Source organism: Cydia fagiglandana, chromosome 20 (genome assembly GCF_963556715.1).
Source record: "Cydia fagiglandana chromosome 20, ilCydFagi1.1, whole genome shotgun sequence".
Taxonomy (NCBI): domain Eukaryota; kingdom Metazoa; phylum Arthropoda; class Insecta; order Lepidoptera; family Tortricidae; genus Cydia; species Cydia fagiglandana.
In genome coordinates this window covers 9644181-9665777 of record NC_085951.1, presented here as the reverse complement: position 1 = coordinate 9665777, position 21597 = coordinate 9644181, and the positions used below count along the sequence as shown (strand labels likewise).

The 21597-nt window shown below is 36.6% G+C and overlaps 1 protein-coding gene across 1 annotated transcript; it reads left to right on the top strand.

Annotated features, from left to right (window-relative positions):
• Positions 1–10444: 10444 nt before the first annotated feature.
• LOC134674880 (uncharacterized) lies at positions 10445–21086 on the top strand. The gene is made up of 3 exons (XM_063533035.1): positions 10445–10588; positions 19488–19622; positions 20925–21086. Exons 1-3 carry the CDS (start codon positions 10445–10447, stop codon positions 21084–21086), a joined length of 441 nt encoding a protein of 146 aa, XP_063389105.1.
• The last annotated feature ends 511 nt before the right edge of the window (positions 21087–21597 follow it).

Here is a 21597-nt window from a genome sequence, read left to right as displayed (position 1 = left end):
TTTTAAGAATGGAGGAGGATCGCGGCGTTAAAAGGGCATACCTGGGACACTCAGTAGGGCGGAGGCCGATCGGACGTCTCAGGTATCGCTGGGGCGATGCGGTTGAAGCGGACTTGCGCGATCTCCATGCCGATAACTGGCGCGAGATGGCGCAGGATCGAGACAACTGGCGTGTACTCGTGTCGGAGGCCAATACTCATTTTGGGTCGTTTCGCCATTAAGTAGTAGTAGTAGTAATATATATTTTGACACTTTCTTAATAATATGGTTCAAGTCTCCTGGGCCAGTCTCCTGGACTTCCCGTAGGTAACAGGAAAATATCGCGAAACTTCTTCAATTACTGTTACCGCTTTTTAGCAAAAACATCAAACCACCGAAGCGAATATCTTATAATCGTCTGAGCACTTACCTAAATGAATGCTTTGATAATTCAGCAAACAGTGTCCGGGGAACGAAAACACTCTGTAAAAAAGAACAATGATTTTCTTTGTAATATTTTCAAGGATGGATTTTTGTTCAAACACAATGTTAGAAGTATCGAGTTGGGTTGCGAGCAGGAATATTCCAGTTTACAAAGGAGTTTGTAAAAACATCGTTATTGGACATTTTTTATAAGACAAAGGAAATTCTTGTCCTAATTAGAGTCGGTAGAAAAAACTCAAAGCTAACAATTTCTTTGGGGAAAATGTTTCCTTTGTTCAGGTGTCGTTTCTCGTTAGTTATAATTATAATGACTGCTTAAACAACTCGATTTAATGAGGAAAACAAGTATCTTGGTTCGTTTGTGCTATTAATTTCGCTGATTTTAATTCTCTTGTTTACCTAAGTGTTCTCCTTATAAATTGATTCAAATTGGTTACAAATTAAAGTTTGAGTTAAAGTTAAGTTGGTTTGAGGAGATTCGTATAGTATATAAGCGGCAGTTTACCAAATTACCAGGCTGCCTAAATACGCTAATACGTTGACATCACCTGACATCACAAAAATCCTTCGAGCAACACGGAAGGGAGGCGGCATTCGCACTATTTCCCCTCTGCCGAGGTACAAGATTAGCGTGTCAATCTAATCTAGCGCGGGTAATAAAATTAGTTGCACTTGGATTTTTCACTAGACCGAGTCCAGACGCGCGCGTGAACACTGCTGCACAAAAATGCCTATTTGCTCGGTTTTTTGTTATAAAAAGAGGTCGGGGACATAAATTTGCAAAAAGAAAGTGTTACATTTCACATGTAGTATTTTTTTTTTACATATAAATACGTAAAATTACATTTAAATACAATTATTATATTTTTGTCGCAAGTAATTGTTGGATTTATCGATTTTGCTCGCTCAGTACAAATTGCGGATCGGTCGAGCGACAAATCCGACTTCTCATCTCTCAGAATACAATGACATACTTCAACGAAAATGTGTTAGTGTGCGTGTTGTGACACTAGTCACTCGTCCGTACACAAAAAGAGATCGAGGTTTGCAAGATTTGTCTTTGACGTGTGTAATTTTCTATGTATTTGTGTCGTCATTACAGATTGGATTTTGTATGTAAGTGTGAGAGAAATGCGACTGTGTGCACCTTTCCTCCCGCGAAAAATGGCAGAAAGATTTGTACGGCGAGATATCGCTTGGGCCCCTCCCTTCCGACGTGTCGGAAGCCGGTGTTGCTCGAAGCAAAAATCAGATTTAAAAAAAATACGCTAATACCTACATGTCCTTCAATAGGTACCTACCTAACTATTAAACAGGTAAGCTTCGTTACAAAACAATACTAAAACAAAGTACTTACTTACTTCTGTGTTATCCGAAGGGGATAATAAAGATTTTATCACAATATTTTATCGAAATACGTGTCAAAAAACTCTGCAAGCTTCGCAAAAGAGTAATTTATTTGTTTTTATGTCACGTCGCGTTGGGACGTGCCAAATAGAGATAGTTTTTAGGGTTCCGTACCCAAAGGGTAAAACGGGACCGTCCGTCCGTCCGTCCGTCCGTCCGTCTGTCACCAGGCTGTATCTCACGAACCGTGATAGCTAGACAGTTGAAATTTTCACAGATGATGTATTTCTGTTGCCGCTATAACAACAAATACTAAAAACAGAATAAAATAAAGATTTAAATGGGGCTCCCATACAACAAACGTCATTTTTGTCGTCAGTACTTGGATGGGTGACCGTTTTTTTTTTGTTATTTTTTTTTGCATTATGGTACGGAACCCTTCGTGCGCGAGTCCGACTCGCACTTGCCCGGTTTTTTACGTAACACGCATTCTACTGCGTGGGCTTTTTGTTTTCAAAAGTGAAAAGCCCAGTGGAAAAACCATTGGTGCGTAACTAAATCTATATGCAGGATTTTTTAGCTGACGACAAAAAAATCTAAATTGGAATTCGGTGGCTTAAAAGCGTTGATAAACACTACGCAGTTTTAACAGCTTTAAGGATGACACGCTAGACCGAGCCGGGGCCGGGCCGGAGCTTCCGACGCTTCGTTTTCGATCAGCCATCTTATAAAATGACATGTCGGACGTCTCGGCTTGGTCTAGCGGGAACAACACTTTTAAGCTTTAGGTTGGTTTGAGATCCCACGATGAACCTTAGGATTGATGGGAGTACTCTAATATTACAGGTACACTGCCTACTACTACTGTGAGTTGGTTATCAATATCACAAATGTTAGAAATATAATACATATGTGCTTCCATCAGGACAGTGAATGATGCACAAAACATCAAGCTTCTAGCAAGGTATTATGGTATTATGATATGAGCAGTGATTGTGACTTATATATTACTTTATTATGTTGGTACTTAAGATTGGCCCTTTTATATCCATCAGTGGTTCCAAAACTGGTTTCAAGTCTGTATTGTTGAGTATCAAATATAAAAGCATCTAAGTATAAAAAAACTGTTTTACTTACGTATAATATTAATTGGTCGGATTTGATAAATTAATTTCGGTTGACACAACTTTGACCGTCACTCTATTCTGGGATCCATTTCGGTAACCTCGATCGTTTCAACTAATTGCTCTAGCTGTCGCTTGGACCGTACATTTCACTAATACTCACCAACCACTAAACTTGTGGGTTCAACCTCACGGGTCAGTAAAGGCTTATTTACTTGTTTATAGTTTGTCAAAGGACTGTCTCATTTTAGTCATTTGTCTTACACTAGTACTAGCACCCAAAAGAAAAGGATTAGTATACATTTATATAGTTTTCCTGGCTCTTAGGCCCCCCCACATCTGGCGTCTTTCTGGCGTCGGCGTCTACAATTCTATGGCCGACGTCGACGCAACTGCGCAGCGACGTCATTTTCCATAGCGCTGGACCGACGCCGACAGACGCCGACGCTCGAAAGACGCCAGATGTGGGGGAGCTCTTAGTGACTGACAAATTGGTTTGACCAACTGTAGCTATAAACTACGATTTGAAAGGAGGTCACACTGAGAGTGCGTATAGGCGTGCATGAACTATAGGGGACAGCATATGAGCCATCAAATTTTTGGCGTGAGGTGTAAATATGTTCGTTTATGCTTCCGATGTAGCCCACAAGATGGCAGAACCTACTATGCACAAGGAAACGTACCGACGAGAAAGGTAGATGGTAGCACTTGCTTTGGCAATGTACATGTGCACATGTTTCCGATTCAGGCCACAAGATGGCAGACCCTCCAACGCGCACGGGCCCTATACTTTTCTGTCACCAGTCAATCTTGCCTATCACTGAGTGTTTCAGTGTGTCCATTCGGTAATATTGCACACGGCTGCAGACAGTTGAACAATTCAGAGCAAAGACTTGCCCCAGTTGAGCCCGTGTATTCCCATTCCTAGCACAGCATAGCGTAGCGCAGCGTAGGACGTCCACCCACAAGATGGACAGACGACCTTGTTAAGGCCGCCGGAAGACTCTAGATGCGGGTCGCTTCCAACCGGTACGAATGGAGGTCCAAGGGGGAGGCTTATGTTCAGCAGTGGACGTCGTATGGCTGAGATGATGATGATGATTCCCATTCCTTACAGAGTCGAACACTCACACTTACCAGCGTTATTTATAATGTACACTGGCGTTCAAAAGTGCATGGAGATGTTTCAACAGTAATATTAAGGCATTACGATCGACATCTACCCTTGCACTTTTGAACGCTACTGTACAGTCACCTGCAATAATATGTTACACAACGAAGGCAGCATAAATATCTGACACGATCTTATTTGTAGAGCCATAAGAGCGTGTCACATATTTTTCCGGCGTACGAAGAGTAAGATATTATTGCAGGTGACTGTACATCGACTGGGCTTCGCCAAGGGAATTTGAAGCTTATAGCTTGGAACAGACGATCTAACCCGGCCCAGTAAAATATTTAGACCTACTTGCACTATTCCACTAACCCGGGTTAACCTGCTAAACCTGGAGTGACCCTGGTTACCAGTAAAATTTGACTGGATTAACGGTTAACCGCTTAACCCCGGGTTAGCCGGAAAGCTCGCTTATGACTGGTTCTGGCGAAAGTTCTCGCTCGCCAGGCGATTCATATGAAACCCCAGTTTGAATAGATTCGACGTCCACGAGTGCACTTTTAAATGGAATACGGACTCAAGTAGGAGGTCGGTGAATAAAATAGCACTGAAAAGCGGGGTATGTTTGCAGTTTCCAGTTTCTCATGTTGAGTACATGCACACGCTGCTTTTATGTAAAGAAACAATTTTTCTTTGGAAAGGGGTTAATACAGTCGTTTGTTATGAGATGCTGAATTATTGGTATGAGGGTTTCAACACAAGAGTCGAAAATAATAATAAAATTTGGAAAAAGGATATTTTCAACTAAAGAACTAGGTATAAAACCATTTTAAGAGGTCTACTCGTACGACGAGTACGAAGCGATCGAATAGATGCTCGAAAATAAATATGGGTCTACCGCGAACCACGTTCAACGAGTTGCCTCTCTGTCGCACTTGTAAATTCATACGTAAGTGTGACAGGGAGGCAACATATTGAACGTAGTTCGCGGTAGGGCCTCTGGTTCTTCATTTACGAGGATTGTGGCCGCTTGGGTTTTTTTCATCTACATTGCTGCATCGCTTGGATTTTTTAAATTCATTTATCTTCTGTCTCTCTGACAAGTATTGTACACGTTTCAACTCCCCAACCTCCCTTAAACACGATCAACCTGTACCTGGAGTGAGACCAATAAAAGTCTGCAGCGATTTGGATAGCCGACGCAGTGCAAGTGTTAATTAATGCGGCATAATTTCATAGAAGTTTGACGTTTATAATAACATTTGCACTGTGTGGGCTATCAAAATCACTGCAGATTTTTCTTGGTCTAACTCTAAATAACTATTAATGCTATAATTTAGTTTCTGTTTTGCGCCGGCCAGTGCATGCATGCGTTTGGCACTCAGCTTTGATTTGAGTGGCGGAACACAAATCGATTTAATTCCCGATTCACAGAGATGATCTCGCTCTAGATACGTCATGTTCAGAGTGATTTGATGAATACATTATAGGTTTAATTCAACGCATAAAGGATGAATCACGTTAGACCGGGCAGTGCCCGGGTCGGGGCGTCCGACATGTCATTCCCTATGACGGCTCGTCGGTGATCCCATGGCGCTTTCCTTAGAAAACGAAGCTCCGGAAGCTCCGGCCCGGCCACGGTCCGGTCTAACGTTAGTCATCCTTAACGGTAAAATAAAGTAAACAACCAATTTTACAAATATGAGATTGCGACCCTCAGGACCCTCCTGAGATGGAAAGCCATATATTTGCATGATTCGCGTTTACATTGTAATACTGTCGAGCAACAGAATTGCAGGTTTCGATTTTTCTATTGTATTATGCGACCGTTACACACTAGCTGAACCTTTAGCCGTGCTTTTAATTTTTATATTTTCATAAGAGCTTCCAAAATGTTTTCGCATTTTTTTCGCTTCTAACTCTAATAATAAACCAAAAACGAAACAAGTAAAACGTACGGACATATAGTTAATAATCATCAAATTGTGTGTAAAAATATGTTGCAATGTTTACATCCAAAGAATAATATGGCGCCTAAGTTTGTGTAAGCAGTCGTCCGCTTTTATAGGCAATACAGAGAAGAGTATCTATAAAAAGCCACATCCAGCAAAATTAAATATTATTATTTATTTTGTATTTCGGCATCCATGTTTAAAATCCGTTTGAATCGGAAATGACTGAAAGCAATTACGTGGCGACGACGGCGTTGCTGCGAACTATTGAATCTGACTAACAGGTCAATTCGAACGTACACTGATATCAGAATAACATCTAACTGATACTCGTACTTATCTGTGTAGATGTATTAGCGAGGGTGAGACGCATAATAACGAAATAACATGATCCAAACATTTCTGATGTCAGTGTTTGTTCGAATTGGTCTGTAATGTGGTTCTAAATGTGGTTTAGAATGTAATTAACCAGCCAGCCGTCATGTTTGAGAGTGCGTTTGTAAATTGTAAACTGTGATCAAGTTCATCAAATGTTAGTTCTACATTAGCTCGGTACAGTCAGCAGCAGAATTCGCTAAGCGGGCGAGGTGTTCAAAATTACCTTGACACGCTCTTGTTCTCTTAACAATAAAGTCGCGTCAAGATCACTTTGAACACCTGGCCCGCTTAGCAACTTCTGCTGCTGACTGTACATTAGGATCATATTTATTCGTAATTCAGGTACAAATTGTTATGAATATGCATTGCACCGATCTCGGAATAGTAATTAATTTGCAAGCATATTTCAATATGTTAATAAGTTTTAAGCCCCTTTGAGCACTATTAAATGATATACAGCAGATAAATATAATAGAATAGAATTTCGCCCAGCGTATTAGCATCGCTATACAGCGGGGAAATACGGCCAGCCTTCTGGGCACCTTGCCCGTTGACGGCGACCTGGGGCAAATGTTTTATCTATAGTTTTGTAAGTTTTATTATGTTTGTTTATTCCTTTCTTTGTTTTTATCAATAAATAAACTTTATATAATAGAATAGATTTTATTCGTAAGCACAAACAAACGATGCAATACCTACACCTTCATAATATAAAAGAAAATAGAAAATAAGATGAAAGTGCCACTACATTGTAGAGGAATATTTACTCTAGGTACTCTAGGTACTGTAGGTAAAACCTACCTATGCAAATAAAATCTCTAAATAAAGTAAAACTAGCAACATTACATTGTTATTTATTCTGGCTTTGCCGACCACACGCTGTGCCCTGATTTAAGGTTGTGGTTTTATTGGATGCATTCAGGGAGATATATGTAGTTCCGCTTTGAATTTACTGCACATTTTGCAGATTGAATTATGTTTGGTAAATTAAGCCACGGAATTCATTTCACTGCCAGATAAACAGTAATTACGGTGGTCTGGTAACCGGTAAGAAAGTAACTGTTAGTACCAAGGCTCGGAACCGGTATTTTAAAAAAAACCACTAAATAACTCAATATTTTGAATTATTTTATGCTGTTTACGTAGGACTGAATCAAATATTTAGTTAACGAGTTTGTATTAATAGATTGTCCCATTAAAAGTGAAATAATAAACCCAATAACGTAATATTACCGGTATTTTTGTATGGAGCAAATACCGGTTTCCAAGTTCCAACCCGCAGTAAGTCAGACCGCCCTTTTTATGTTTTCGGACCGAACACGGTAAAACCTGAGGGTAAAGAGGTTTTTCCTTAAGTAAGTAACTAATACTTTCTTGTTCTAATGTCAGGTTTGACCGGATTTTATTATTTGTTGTTGTGCAGTAGATTATGTTTATAATTAATGTGTAAAAAACAAAACGTTAGTTAGAAGTAAAAATCTTAGTCAACATATTTTTTGACCAACTTGTAGTTGCTGAATGGTATCAACAGATAACAATTTACGTTTTTCATTATACTCTATATACCTACAGAAAAACAAGATTTAGCATTAAAGGGTCTAGCAGGCTAAGCGAACAAGAAGTGCCCCTAACGACGGATTTGGTCATTCTTTCAGGTGGTGTACTGGCAGGTCCTAAGAACTCTCTATGCTTAATATCAGTCCTCGATCTTCTTTTGTTTTCGAGTTATTCAGGATAATGTAAAATCATCAGCGTATCATTGAAAGTATCATATTTTGTAAACCGTTCAAGTAAGATTAACCAAACAAAATTATATTTGACAACAATAAAATAGACTACAAAATGAATATGTTTAACCTGCATCATGTCCTTATACTTCATTATAAAAAAAACATTATATTTTTCTTCTCATTATTTTTTATACTATTCGCGGAGGTACACCTACAAAAAAAATATGCATGAGTAGCCACTAATACCCGCTATATACACATATAAAAATATTTGCATAAATCTTCGTGCGTCATGGCAAAAAAAAAACATTATCGAACAAGGATCTCGGAAACGGCTCTAAACATAAAAAAACTCAAAAATGCGCATTTTCCCAGAGATAAGACCTAGCTAAATCAATTTATCGTCCCCGAAAACACCCGTATAGCAAATTTCATCGAAATCGTTAGAGGTTAATAGAATAGGTATACTTGAAACGAAAACTAAATTGTATTCACAAAAATATTTCTCCCGGGCATTGATTAGTAACTCTAGCACGGTAATTTTTAAAAGCAAGGTAACAGGAGAGGTCCGACCTTTTCTGTCAATTTCGAGGCACGATTTTTTATGACTTTAATACTTCTTTAATTATTTATAACACTTTGGTTTTAGTGGGACTTTAATTTGTATACACATTTACCTACATATAGGTACGTATCTACTTGTACAGTACAACTGATGTATATTATACAAGGCAGAAAGGAACGAGGATTTTACGCCCACGAATCCCAAGAAAGGCTGTTTTAATTTTAACAAAATATCTGGAGATATTCAGAACAGTTTCAGTCAGTCAACAGTGTAGTGACATGATTCACGTGTAAGATATTATATGAATAAAGGCAAAAAAGAGAAATGATATTATTTTTAGCAATTGCGCCTGACACATTTCACGTTTACGACGTGAATAAAATATTCGAGACAAAGGGTTGGCCCTTAGAGAAGATTGCCTACGGATGAGCCCATAAAAGGACAAATGTGAGCTAGAGCTAGCCTTCAGTCTACTGATATGAATAATCCCAATAAACCTTATGGATTATTGTTGGTATAGGTAATTAATTAGCTTGTACAGCGTACTTTTTTTTCTAAAAGTTAATGTTCGTAATTATACCACAATTTTTTTTTTCTTATATTTCTTACAGTTATTAACCATAAGGGGACTTTATTGAGACAAAAAATACAAACGAAATAATAAAACTAAACTACATGGAATATAAAACTTAAAATAATCATATAAATGTACCACAATTTAAATGTCATTAGGTCATTACAAAGATGTGGTATTTCAAAATAAATGGTTTGTTGACTAGAAATAGTAATGATGATTTTCTACTTGGACAATTTTTTTAATCTTACCTATACCAGATATCATGTATATCATGTAGGTACTCGTAGGGAGGTAAGTACTTACCCATCGAGATAGTACCATAATTGGAACGTATTGCTATGCATGTCGTATTAAAGAAAATAATAATATTTTCAACACTACAATAAATGAATTTTGAAATTGAAATTTCACTAATACCGGCATGAAACAGTAGCTTATGATCTACTCGTAGATAAATAAATAAATATTATAGGACATTCTTACACAGAATATGCATGGAGAAGTAAATGCAGAAAGGAAATCGCATATAATGTTTTAAAATATAGGTAGTTGTAGTTCAGTCCTAAATGATATCATTATGTACATAATACGTATCGCTAAATCATATAATAATTATAAGGTACTTATAGGAAATTATCTGCTCATGATTACCAAAAACGATAAAGCATAACCTCAATTTTCTCATTTGATTGTCAATACAACAGGAAGCATAACAAGCTGAAAATAACTTCTAACAATATGTTAAACGAATTTTTAAAGGTTTATTTCATGAAACTTTTCATTTGCATCTGTTTTGCAATTTTTTTTCTACAATTTGTGGGGGTTGATGGGGTAAGTATTTTTAAATTTCTTCTGTATTAACTTAATAATATACTTTACTTTTTCTGTTTTATAAAATTTATAAAATGCTATTTGGTTTAAATTAAACTAATACTACTCTGCAGCATATTGTAGTTTATGTATTGAGGCAAAAAAATAATATGTCGTCTCGGTTCCTGCCCTATTGTTTCAAAATTCTTTAACGATTACTAGAGTGTTTCCTTTATCCTCGTAAACCCAAAGTAGATTTTTGCGCTTTTGAAATTGGAACTTTCTTTATTATTTCTATAAGCGTTCATTACTCGAATATAATTTGTACTTGTTCAAGTACTTACTTAAGACTTGTACTAGTAAGACTTACTTAATTTAATATTAATTTCTATGTAATATTTTTTTAATACAGAAACTTAGAATAATGCAAGAGGGGGCCGTTGTGAAATATGCGAACCCGGCGTATATAACTAACGTGCACATTTTTACGGTGCGGCGTCGGCGCAACGATCCCTACCTCACCAACATTACTGGCACTATACACACGCCTTTTGGCAATAATGTTACGGTTAGTACACTATACAACTGTTCCATCCCGGAGTACATCGGAACATCCGTTCCGAATCCTACCTTACAACACTGCAACTACACGCTACTTTTGGCAATAATGTCACGGCTAGTACAGAGAGAAGTAACGTTCTGTTCCGGGGTATATAACTGTGCATTCATAGTGCGTCGTCGGCGCAACGATCCCTACCTCACCAACATTACTGGTACAATACACACGCCTTTGGGCAATAATGTCACGGTTAGTACACGAGAGAACTCTCTACCTCGGTGTATATCGGTGCTGAACCCTTCTTGACTTGCGGCGTCGGCGCTACAGTCACTACCTACCTAACATTACTGGCACACGGCTTTTGGCAATAATGTCACGGTTAGTACACGAGAGAACTCTCTACCCCGGTGTATATCGGTGCTGAACCCTACCTGACTTGCGGCGTCGGCGCTACGATCCCTACCTCACCAACATTATAGTCCGATAGCAATAACTTTTGAAGTTATAAGATTATTAATGTTGCTTATTTTTTACATATAGTTTCCAGACCACATACTAAACCTAATAAGAATAATTTGTGTCATCCTAGGTATTTGCTTAGGTAGAAATTTAGGTATTTCTTTTTTTAAACAGCATTCGGTAAAAACAATATTCGAGATGAAATTCTTTGTTTCCCTGTAAAAGCGAAGTGGCTTCCGACATACACACGGATTTTGTGTCATTTTCATCCACGGGTATAATGACATTTAATAAATACCTAATAGTGAACCTAAAATGCCTAAAATAAAATTATAGTCGGTAAGTGAAGTGTTGTACTTCACAGGATATTATAATATGTTATTCAAACAAATGTGTGTCAAATTCATCCACCGCTTTTATTTTTAATATTTTTTTTTCTTATAAAAATCAAGTATCTGCCACAAAAAAAAAATCATGTTATTAAGTTTACGTCTACATTATTATAATGCCACATCGAGACAACATTCATAATTTGGGTCATTTTCAACCACGGTTTTTTACTATTTGGCAAAATAAAACTTTGCATGAACGGCGTACGCGGGGAAGGCTACCTACGCGGGTAGGGTGCTTGTTAGATGAACATTATGGCTTCTCTATCCGATGGGCCAACGCCGGCCACTCCAAGGAACGCAGCCATGCGGTAGAATGAGATAGCAATATCACTTGCTTCCTCTAACGCATAAATGCGTCCCTTGGAGTGGCCGGCATTGGCCCATCGTGTAGAGGAGCCATTACAGTGTATTTATTTCATTCGGAGGCATCTTTTCATAGGCTCCTCATACTGACCAACATTCGTGAAGTTCGCAATCAAAAGGTACCACTTTATCCTTGCCATAAGGACTCTCTGACAGGTTATTTGTATAAAGATACAATAAAATTTCGTCTTTATGGTAAAGGACAAAGTGGTCCCTACCTTTTGAATGAGAATGTCACATCAGCGACTTTTAAAAATAACTTTTATTCGATATTTAGAACACTTTTTAAGATTATTTTAAGACGCAATGTATTGCTAATTTTGTGATGTATAAAGCCTGGCAAGCAACGTCAATTATAATGATGATGATGTACATTGAATACAAGACTTCATAAATTATAAAAGTTATTGAAAAAAAAAGTATGTTCGTTTGAGGAGCAGAATATAATTGTTTTAATTATTTTGGTGATATTACGGGCTCCACCGGGTTGGTATAATTATGAGAAAAAATGTTGGCTTGCGATTATCGTTAGCCACGCCCCCCACAACATAGCATGAATTGAATGCAATGAAAATATTTGCACTTGCATGTGCAACTATAATATGTACCTAGTTGATACATAATATAAAGACTGATTTTATTAATTTTAGTAATATATATTATTACGATACCTTTTGGTTCAATTGGCGTAAAGAACAAAATGCTACTTTTCAGGAGACGCGAAAAACTGCATTTTTTTAAATGTTTATAATATATTTTTGTGGTTTATCGAGCTATGTTTTTGATGTGTATTGGAAAAGTACTCAAAATGTTAGTCTCTTTAACCTGAATTAGCAATCATATCTATAAATTAAATACGAAAGAAGTTAATTTCCTTTAAAATTGGTCAAAAACACTATGAATGTCCTTTACGCCCATGAAATTTTTGATAATTTAGTGAATCTTGTTTATTAGGGGGACGTAAGAGACGTTATCAGACTATTTTATTCCAAATTCGGGGTGTATTAGTTACCAGTCACGGTACACATGTTAACTTTTCTCAGCATAATTTACTGTTACGAAGCTTAAAAATGTATCAAACGGTAGTTGATTATGCCAGGTATATCCCGATTAGAGTTATAATAGTATAGTATCTAAAATCCTAAGAACTTTGTTTATTAAAATTTTCATACATAGGAATTTTACATCTTAAAAATAATTACACAGTAACTATTAGTCAAACCCGTTCTTTATCGCTTCCGGTGCAAAAGTGCCCATAATACTCACGGCATTACCCCGCTGGATGGCTATGGACAGCCTCTGCACCAGAAAAGATTCAGAGTGGGGATCCTCTCCCTTTTGCCTATGTCACGCACAAATTGTTGCGCGTCAGCACCCCAGCAGCCCGCAGTTTCCTAAAGGGACGAAAATAAAGGGCAAGTAAAATAATATCAATATGTAGTATAATATGTCCTTTACGACCATACTGACCATACGAGATACGATATGAAAAATCATCAAGACAAATGAAGGGCTTAAAGGACGACAAAACACATGTAAGTCATTTACAACAATATTTATAGCGGTAACCTTTACGATAATATCCATATTTCTAATTTATAACTGGTAATTTACCATTGAGATAAGCTGTTTTTGCAAGCTCATAGTGCAAAAATTGGGTCGTAAAGGCAACTTTTTAAGAGATATCGAACGAAAGCGCTTGGAATTCTGAACAAAACTGTATATAACGACTACCGTAGGCTCAAAGGGCGTAAGGGACAAAATTGCGAAAATGCAGTTATATTCAGTTTTTTTTTCTATCGAATAGTATTATTTAACGTCTCGATAATTTGAAAAAAATGTCCGTTAAGCACTATGAAAAATCAATGCTTGAACACAATTTTCCAACGCATTTGGCCGTATCTGACAATTCAAAAAATTTTTGTGAGACATTTTGGCGTAACTCCCAACTTTGTGTACGATTTGCGTGGATGTCTTTTGTCAGTTTAAAGTTTACGAGATACGCCCCCATACTATGTATAATTTCGGGTTTATAATTGTTGTTTTTTTGTGTTTAAGTGGGATGAGCTAGTTATACTTTCATTGTGAATTTTTTTATTAAGTAGGTACTTGCATTACCTACTCATGTGCTCATTGCTTTATTTATAGGGTTACTAAATTTTGACAATTTAAACTGAACTAGTGGGTACTTTTTCATCAGTTTTATGAAAATAATAAAACATGACTATATTCAAATGATAATTATGGCGTTTAATTAAGGTAAGACTGATAACTTTTAGTTTTGTTTGTGACTGGGTCATTGGTAATACCTATTGATTAAAACGTATCATTAATACTTTTTTGTTTAAACCCTAATTTACAGGATTACCCTTATGAAAGTTACTGTTTAGTTAAATTAACGTTTGCATTTAAATCCATAGAAGTACGTAAGTCTGGCCTTTTTCTACTCTAATGTAATGTCATAAATATGCGATCATATTCATTAAGTTTTACTGAATAGGCATATGAAATTTCTAAACTACTATTGTAGAGTCTGTGCGGAAAGAGAAGAGTCGTGGCAGAAACGGGAACTAACATTTTAAATTTTATATGGCAATCAAACCTTTGACACCTGTCTTGTAAAAAGTAAACAAACTTCTGTCATTGTATATTTTTATTAACGAAAACCGCAAGTTTTATGTATAAAATATTTTCAAAACACGATGAAACCGTACATAAAACCACAAGAAAAATTATATTTAACATTGTTCGGTTTTGTCAGGGGGAAGAAAACGGCTAAAAGCCGACTATCGACTTACAAAAAGTCGCGGAACGTGTTTCCGCTATTCGCGGGTATTGATGTTGTATTTAATATTAAATAATTACCTATTTAATAAACCCCCTAAGTAACTTGTCTCCGGTACATCATCGGTAAGTATATTCATTCAAAATATATTAATTTTCATAAATATGCAGGTCATTCATGATCTTTAAAATAACTGACAAATAGTCTTGATACTTGCCATTTTATGCATATTTATATGTAATTTTTTTTCAGGATTGTGTAAAAGTACCTACGGTATCTCGAATAAAAGACCGCTAAGTAGGTGATATGCAAGAATTCGTAATCTACGTGCCGGATTCGAGCATATCCAGTTCCTCACATCAGTCCCTGGTTGTTCTGAAGCTAGCTCAAACATAAGTGACATTGAATATTTTAATTCAGACTTCGATTACAAAGAATAAAACTTTTTCATAAAAATATTTCTTTATTTGTAAGTTCGTTTACTAGGTTCTGTTAGTTACGAAATTATAAGTATTTCATATTTACCAGACTTTTCGGCGAAGTAAAATATCGTGAGATGAGAGAACCGGACATATCCCAATAAGGCCTACCTACTTATGCACTATTTTTATTCATATTCATATTTATTATTAATAATGTAAGTACACATACATTACAAGTCAAGTTTACAATGGGTGAAATATATCCCAGATAGAAAAATTACAGTTCTAAAGCCCAATTTCTACCCGATCTACCCGGTTTTGTATTAAAATAACTGTTGGACTGCACAGATTAGGTAGTACATAAATGAGACTCTATCTTGTTTGGTACTAAAATTACAGTTGTATTGGACAGATTCTTAACTAGTAAACTAGTTTTAGCAGTTTTGTCAATCGCACTGTCACTTTTTAGTATTTGAGACAAAAACAAGAGTGTGTTTTAAAAAGAAAACTAGTGCCTGCGCTAAATCAGAGGATTGATTTGACGAGCCGACACCACCACCAGGCTCCATTTAGTAAGCCGTGGTAAAAAACCGGAACAAAAGGGATACAAGTATCATGACCTTTAGTGTCGTACTATAATCACGTGACTAGTGTTGTCAGCATAGCAAAAACCATAAAATAGCACTGGCGCGCCCTCAAGTCCCACGACTCTTCTCTTTCCGCACAGACTCTACCTAATAGTATTTTAGTATGTAAAAGTAAAATTTATAATCTAGTTAACATTACAAACAGAAATAACGCATAATTTACAATAGACAACAAGATTAAAACAGGAAGCCAATTACAGGAACTCACAGGTAGTTACAAAGTATTAAATTTTAAACTAATGCTAGCACCTACGCACACACACATGCGTACAAAAAGAAAGAGAAAAAAAAAGAAGCATAATTGAAAATGGCAATAGAAGCCTTACAATAGATCTTAAGTTTTAACACTTATAGCTAAGTTTAACACTTATAGCGCCTAGAATAACAGAGGTCTTAGAATTCAAAAGATGAGAACAAAACAAAACAAAATAAAAATATTGAAATGTAGTTAATGAATACGTTATGTAATATTGGTATATTAATACACTAAGTTGATAAATTCAATGCATTTGCTCGCCTAATGAAGAAAATAAAAAGAAAAGCCGAAAGTATAGGTACATGAATTAAATACATTAGTAGAAAGGTCGCTCACACAAAACACCGCTTAACCAAACTGTGCCTCACACTGGGAACTTTGCAATATCAATATATACATCAATGGTAGGACAGCAGTGATTCTGTTGAAGTAATATACCTAAACAAATAAATAGAACATTGTTTTTGTGGCTAAGAAAACGACCTTTTCCACGTTTAAGTATCCAAAATAACAAAAATGGGGAAAACTTGAAAGTGAATACATCTCTATAATTTTTCGGAAAAAAAATGTAAAGTATAGTACTAGAAGTATAGTGTTCCCTAAATGCAAGTTGCCAATATTGCAAAGAAGAGGCGTAAGGGACGCCTTTTTAAAAATAGTCGTGTTTTTTGGCGTAACGGACATGCTATTTTCGTAAATAAGCATTGTATTCAAGAAATCAGTTTAAAAGACCTCAAAAAATTTGGAATAAGCCACATACAGGCATCAGTTAATTCAAACAAACAAATGTGTCTGATTTTTTTCTCAAAACAAAACTGATTTTTGGCTCTCCTGGAAAATCGCGTTTTGTCAGTTAAGCCCTTTGAGGCTACGGTAGTGGATATAACTTATTTTCGCCAAAATGTCCTTTACGCCAATTGAACCCAAAGGTATTATCCAAGAAGCTTGAACTATCAAAAGTGTTGGTAATTATTATTTAAGGTAAATGTATTCAAAACATAAGAATAAACAGGCTTTAAATAACCTCAATATGTGTAATTAATAATATCTATTGTAAAAAAATGCTAAGGATAAAAAAATACATTATAAAAATAATGTGCATAATTTACGTTAAGTATGGAAAGACTGGTTTGTGCTATTTATAATGAAAAAAAAAAGTTTATATTAAAATTTATTAGTCCATATAATTAAGATATATTGAAGTTAGACTTGATTAGATAATTAGATATAGAAATCAAAATATTAATAACATTAATATAAATTAAGTTCAAGAAGTAATATTTTTATCAAAGAATGAAAGTTACCTCAAGTCACGGCATTAATAAGCAAATTTTACTCAAGTGGTACCTTTTCCCTGTCATTGTCACAAGTATATGATGCGTAACCGTGAACACTAAAGTTTGTAAATTGCGAACTCTTTCTCTTTTACTCCAATTAGACGTAATAAAAGTGACAGAGAAAGATGTTCGCAATTTGCGAATAGCGATGTTCGCGGTAGGCCCTCAGGATGGATATGTCGCATATTTGTTAATCAACATTACGTAACGAATGTCAAAGAGGAATTTCACATTTTCAATGTGTATAGATATAAACCGACCTTAATTCTCTTTCTTACTTACACACTTACAGTTATTTTGCTAAATGGTGACATAATGTACAATATCTATAAGTTCTCTTTGTAGTAGTATAACTTTGCATAAGTTGCGTTAATTTGGCGCGCAGGCGAAGTAAACATGCGCTGCGTACGCAACGTGTGGTTTTTAGAGAGAGGCCCTTACCCGCCGTCACGCCAAGGTCGCGCCGCGCCCACCGCGCCCGCTCCCCGTGCATGGCCCGCGTTGCCCGTTAAGAGCCACCCGCTAGCGTCGTATGAACGCGAACATTATTTTTGTATTATTTGTTTATGCGATGGATGAAACTGACACAAATTCATATTTCTTATTTATCCCGCCTTTTATATTAATAAGGTGTGAACTCTAGTAACCTTAATATTCTTTTGTTATGGTAATAGCCTGTTAGAACAAAATTATCAAAAATCTTATGAAGCTGTGCCTCAATAAGACACAAAAACATGTAATGTACATATCGATACGATTAAATGCGACGTCAGCAATTTATTTTAACTTTAATTATTTTTTGAGTCATTTTGAATAATATGACATAGTATCCGATTGCAATGGACGTAATTGACACAAACTATGTTTTCACATTAAAAAAACTATCCTAAATGCGACACAGTTACATGTTTTCTCTCGAATATTCTTTTCTCCAAAATAATTCAAAATGAAAATAATTACCACAAATTATTAAATAACTTAAAAAGCAAATAATATCTGTGACACAAAACAAAATGTAAGATTAACATCTTAAAACAGCATTCGTAAGCGAAAAAAAATTTGACTTTAATATTACTTTAAGTTAGGGCTCAAAATATACTTAGCCAGCGCTGCAGGACTATTACTGGCACTATACAATAATGTTACAGTTAGTACAGGAGAGCATTGAGAAAAAAATACATAGAGTGCTCATTCCATACATTAGATTTGGTACCAAAACGACTATTTTTTTCGCAGTCGACATCTAGCATCAAGTAGCGGAACTATCAGTACTGCTACTTGACAATAGATGTTGTAACAACCGAAAAGTCTAAAGCTCACAATTTTCAGCTAATATAACAACCGGATTAATCGGAACACTATTTTCAAGTCCTTCCGCTTTTAATATTAGTTGTATATTGTTCAATACAATTTTCGTGAGTGAGCGCCACTCGAAAATTCTAGTATCAAGTAGCGTTAGGTATACCTATACCTACCTACTGATAATTCTGCTACTTGATGCTAGAGGTCGACTGCGAAAATAATAGTCGTTCTGGTACCAAAACTGATGTATGGAGTGAGCACTCTATTCTTACTATATTTCTCTATGACGAGAGAACTTTCTATCCCGGAGTACATCGAAACATCCATGCCGAACCCTACTCGTACCTCACTTACATCACTGCAGCTACATGCTACTTTTGGCAACAATGTCACGGCTAATAGAGAGAACTGTCATTCTGTTCCGGAGTATATAGTATTCACAGACTGAGGTAGTGATTATTGCGCCGACGACGCACTGTGAATCACAGTGCGTCGTCGGCGCAACAAACACTACCTCGCTAACATTACTGTCAATATACACAATACACACGGATTTTGGCAATAATGTCACGGCTTGTGTTTATTTTGGTCTGGACAGGACAAACAGTGTATGAGGATTCCATACAAGTGATTGTCTTATCCCACCTTACGGTACAGTCAAGGAATTTAAATTCCGACCCATTTCGTACTTTGTCACAGTGACAATCAATATGAAAGCCGCTAGAGACCTCATACGGTTGTCACTGTGACAAAGTACGAAATGGGTCGGAATTTAAATTCCTTGACTGTACCTCTGTTTTCGATTAAAGTGAAAAAAAAAAATCTAGAGAGGCTTTCCTTGAGTTTATTTCCTAAAATTGTTTCATGGATTTACGTAAACAATATTTGAAGACAAGGAGTAAGCAAATTAAATAGTCGCAAAACCTAAAGAGTTATTAATTTCAGGTAAAGTTCTCCTACTTGCTGCCAAGTGGCAACACAGTCGATTTCAGCACTCGTACTTGTGATGCTGTTGATAAACCTTGGATGTACGAATTTGCGGCGACATACTCTAATTTAACTGAATGCCCAGTTAAACCCGTGAGTATAATATAATATTTGGTCAATTAATTATATTTATAAAGTATCTCTAAACTACCTATATTTCATGGTGTTTAGGTAAAATTACTCTAATTATGGTGATAAATATATTTATTTATTATACAAAAGGATAATGGTATATAAATAATCATACAAAAGTAACTTAAATATATCTAAATATTATTTTTTTTTAATCTAAAAGACCTCCACGGCCTGTACCGGGTGCAAAGGTGCCCATGATACTTGCCGCGTTACCGCGTTAGATAGCGATGGCCAGCCTTTGCACCAGATATATTCAGCCAAGAAAGTGGTCTACCACTTTTCGACTCTATCAATCAGATGATAGAGTCGAAAAGTGGTAGACCACTTTCTTGGCTGACCGTACGAACCCGCTCTACTTATAATCTATAAAATTACTTATAATCTACGACACAGAGTTCCTATGGCCCAGTCCTGTCTCCACCATCAGATCAGCTTCATGACATCATAATAATACAATACAATACAAATACTTTAGTGCCATATATGTCCAGATAGCGAAATAGATTAGTTTTGTGTGGTGTGTGACTCTTGTTAATAATACAAAACATGGAAGATATTTCGATTAGTTGAAATTATCCCGCAGTCGAAATTGTCCCGTTGCAGCTTATAAAAATCTGTGCATGCATTATGCTGTCAATGATAATTATAATTTATTAAAAGTTCTACATACATGACAAAAAACATACAACTAAGGCTTACAAATAAAAATTAAAACTATAAATTTAAGAAAACAAACCGCTCCCTGCCGTTCCCGGTGCAAAGGTGCCCATGATGCTCGCAGCATTTCCACGCTGGATCACCACGGACAGCCTTTGCACAAGGAACGACTCGGAGCGGGGACCCTCCCCTTTCTGTCTGAGTCGACGTCCCAAATCACGAGTGAAGCGTTTCGCGTCGGCAGACCAGCAACCCGCCGTTTCTACAGAGAAAGGGACGACTATGTAGGCAGGGGAGAGAGGGGCATATTTTTGACGCTTTAGATCCGCTTGAGTTTCGGCTGCCGCACCGGCCACGCGCGATGTACGGCTGATGTGGGAGGCGGCGAACGTACTGACGCATGTAGCGTCCCAAACCAAACACCGTCCCCTTTCCCATGGTACCAAAGTCAGACCATCAGGCCGTTTACCGTCGGTACGACTGAGGCCTGGTAGTTCAAGCACTGATGGGACACCAGCCGACCTGAGAGCTCGCTGGATAGTATCATTTAGGTCATAATTTCCTTTTTCTTTGTCATAACACATTGCTATTTTTTGTTTTAAGGGCACATATCGCTACTATAACGTAGAAATCCCTCCGAAGAACTTCCCTTTGCCCCTCCCCCCCGGTCTCAAGAAGGGGGATTCTGGCAACGTGAATGTTAAACTGCTGAGACATGGAAAGGAATTAATTCTGGATCTATTTACCAAGGTCCGCGTGTATTGATCGTTAATTTCATCGTACACCGATAATTAACTCCACCGTATTTGCTAATGTAACTAAAATGGTATGATTGATAAGACGTTACTGCTTTGCACTTAAAATGTATTGCTATCTCACTTCCTTATAAAATTATTACCGCCGGAACACCTTACCTTGGTAACAACTATCCCCGGTCTCCCCTACTGTAATATTCTTTTGTGTTTCTATACTTATAAGGTGTAAGTAAATTAATTCTGGATCTTTTCACCACCCTCCGCGCATATTGATTGTTAATTTTATCATAAACATGGGTCAAATCAGGGATCGGACCGGCTTTTTGCAAAAACTTCGAAATAGTACAGTCTGCAAAATAAGTGTGTCCCGAAAAAAATTTTTTACAGTTAATATTTTTTGACAGTTAATATTTTTTGACAGTAGTCTTTGTGTTGGGTTGGTTTTTTAAAGGTGTGTAATAAAGAATGTTTCAAATGAATTGAGCTTTAATTTATTGCGCCTTGTATAAATATTCGAACCC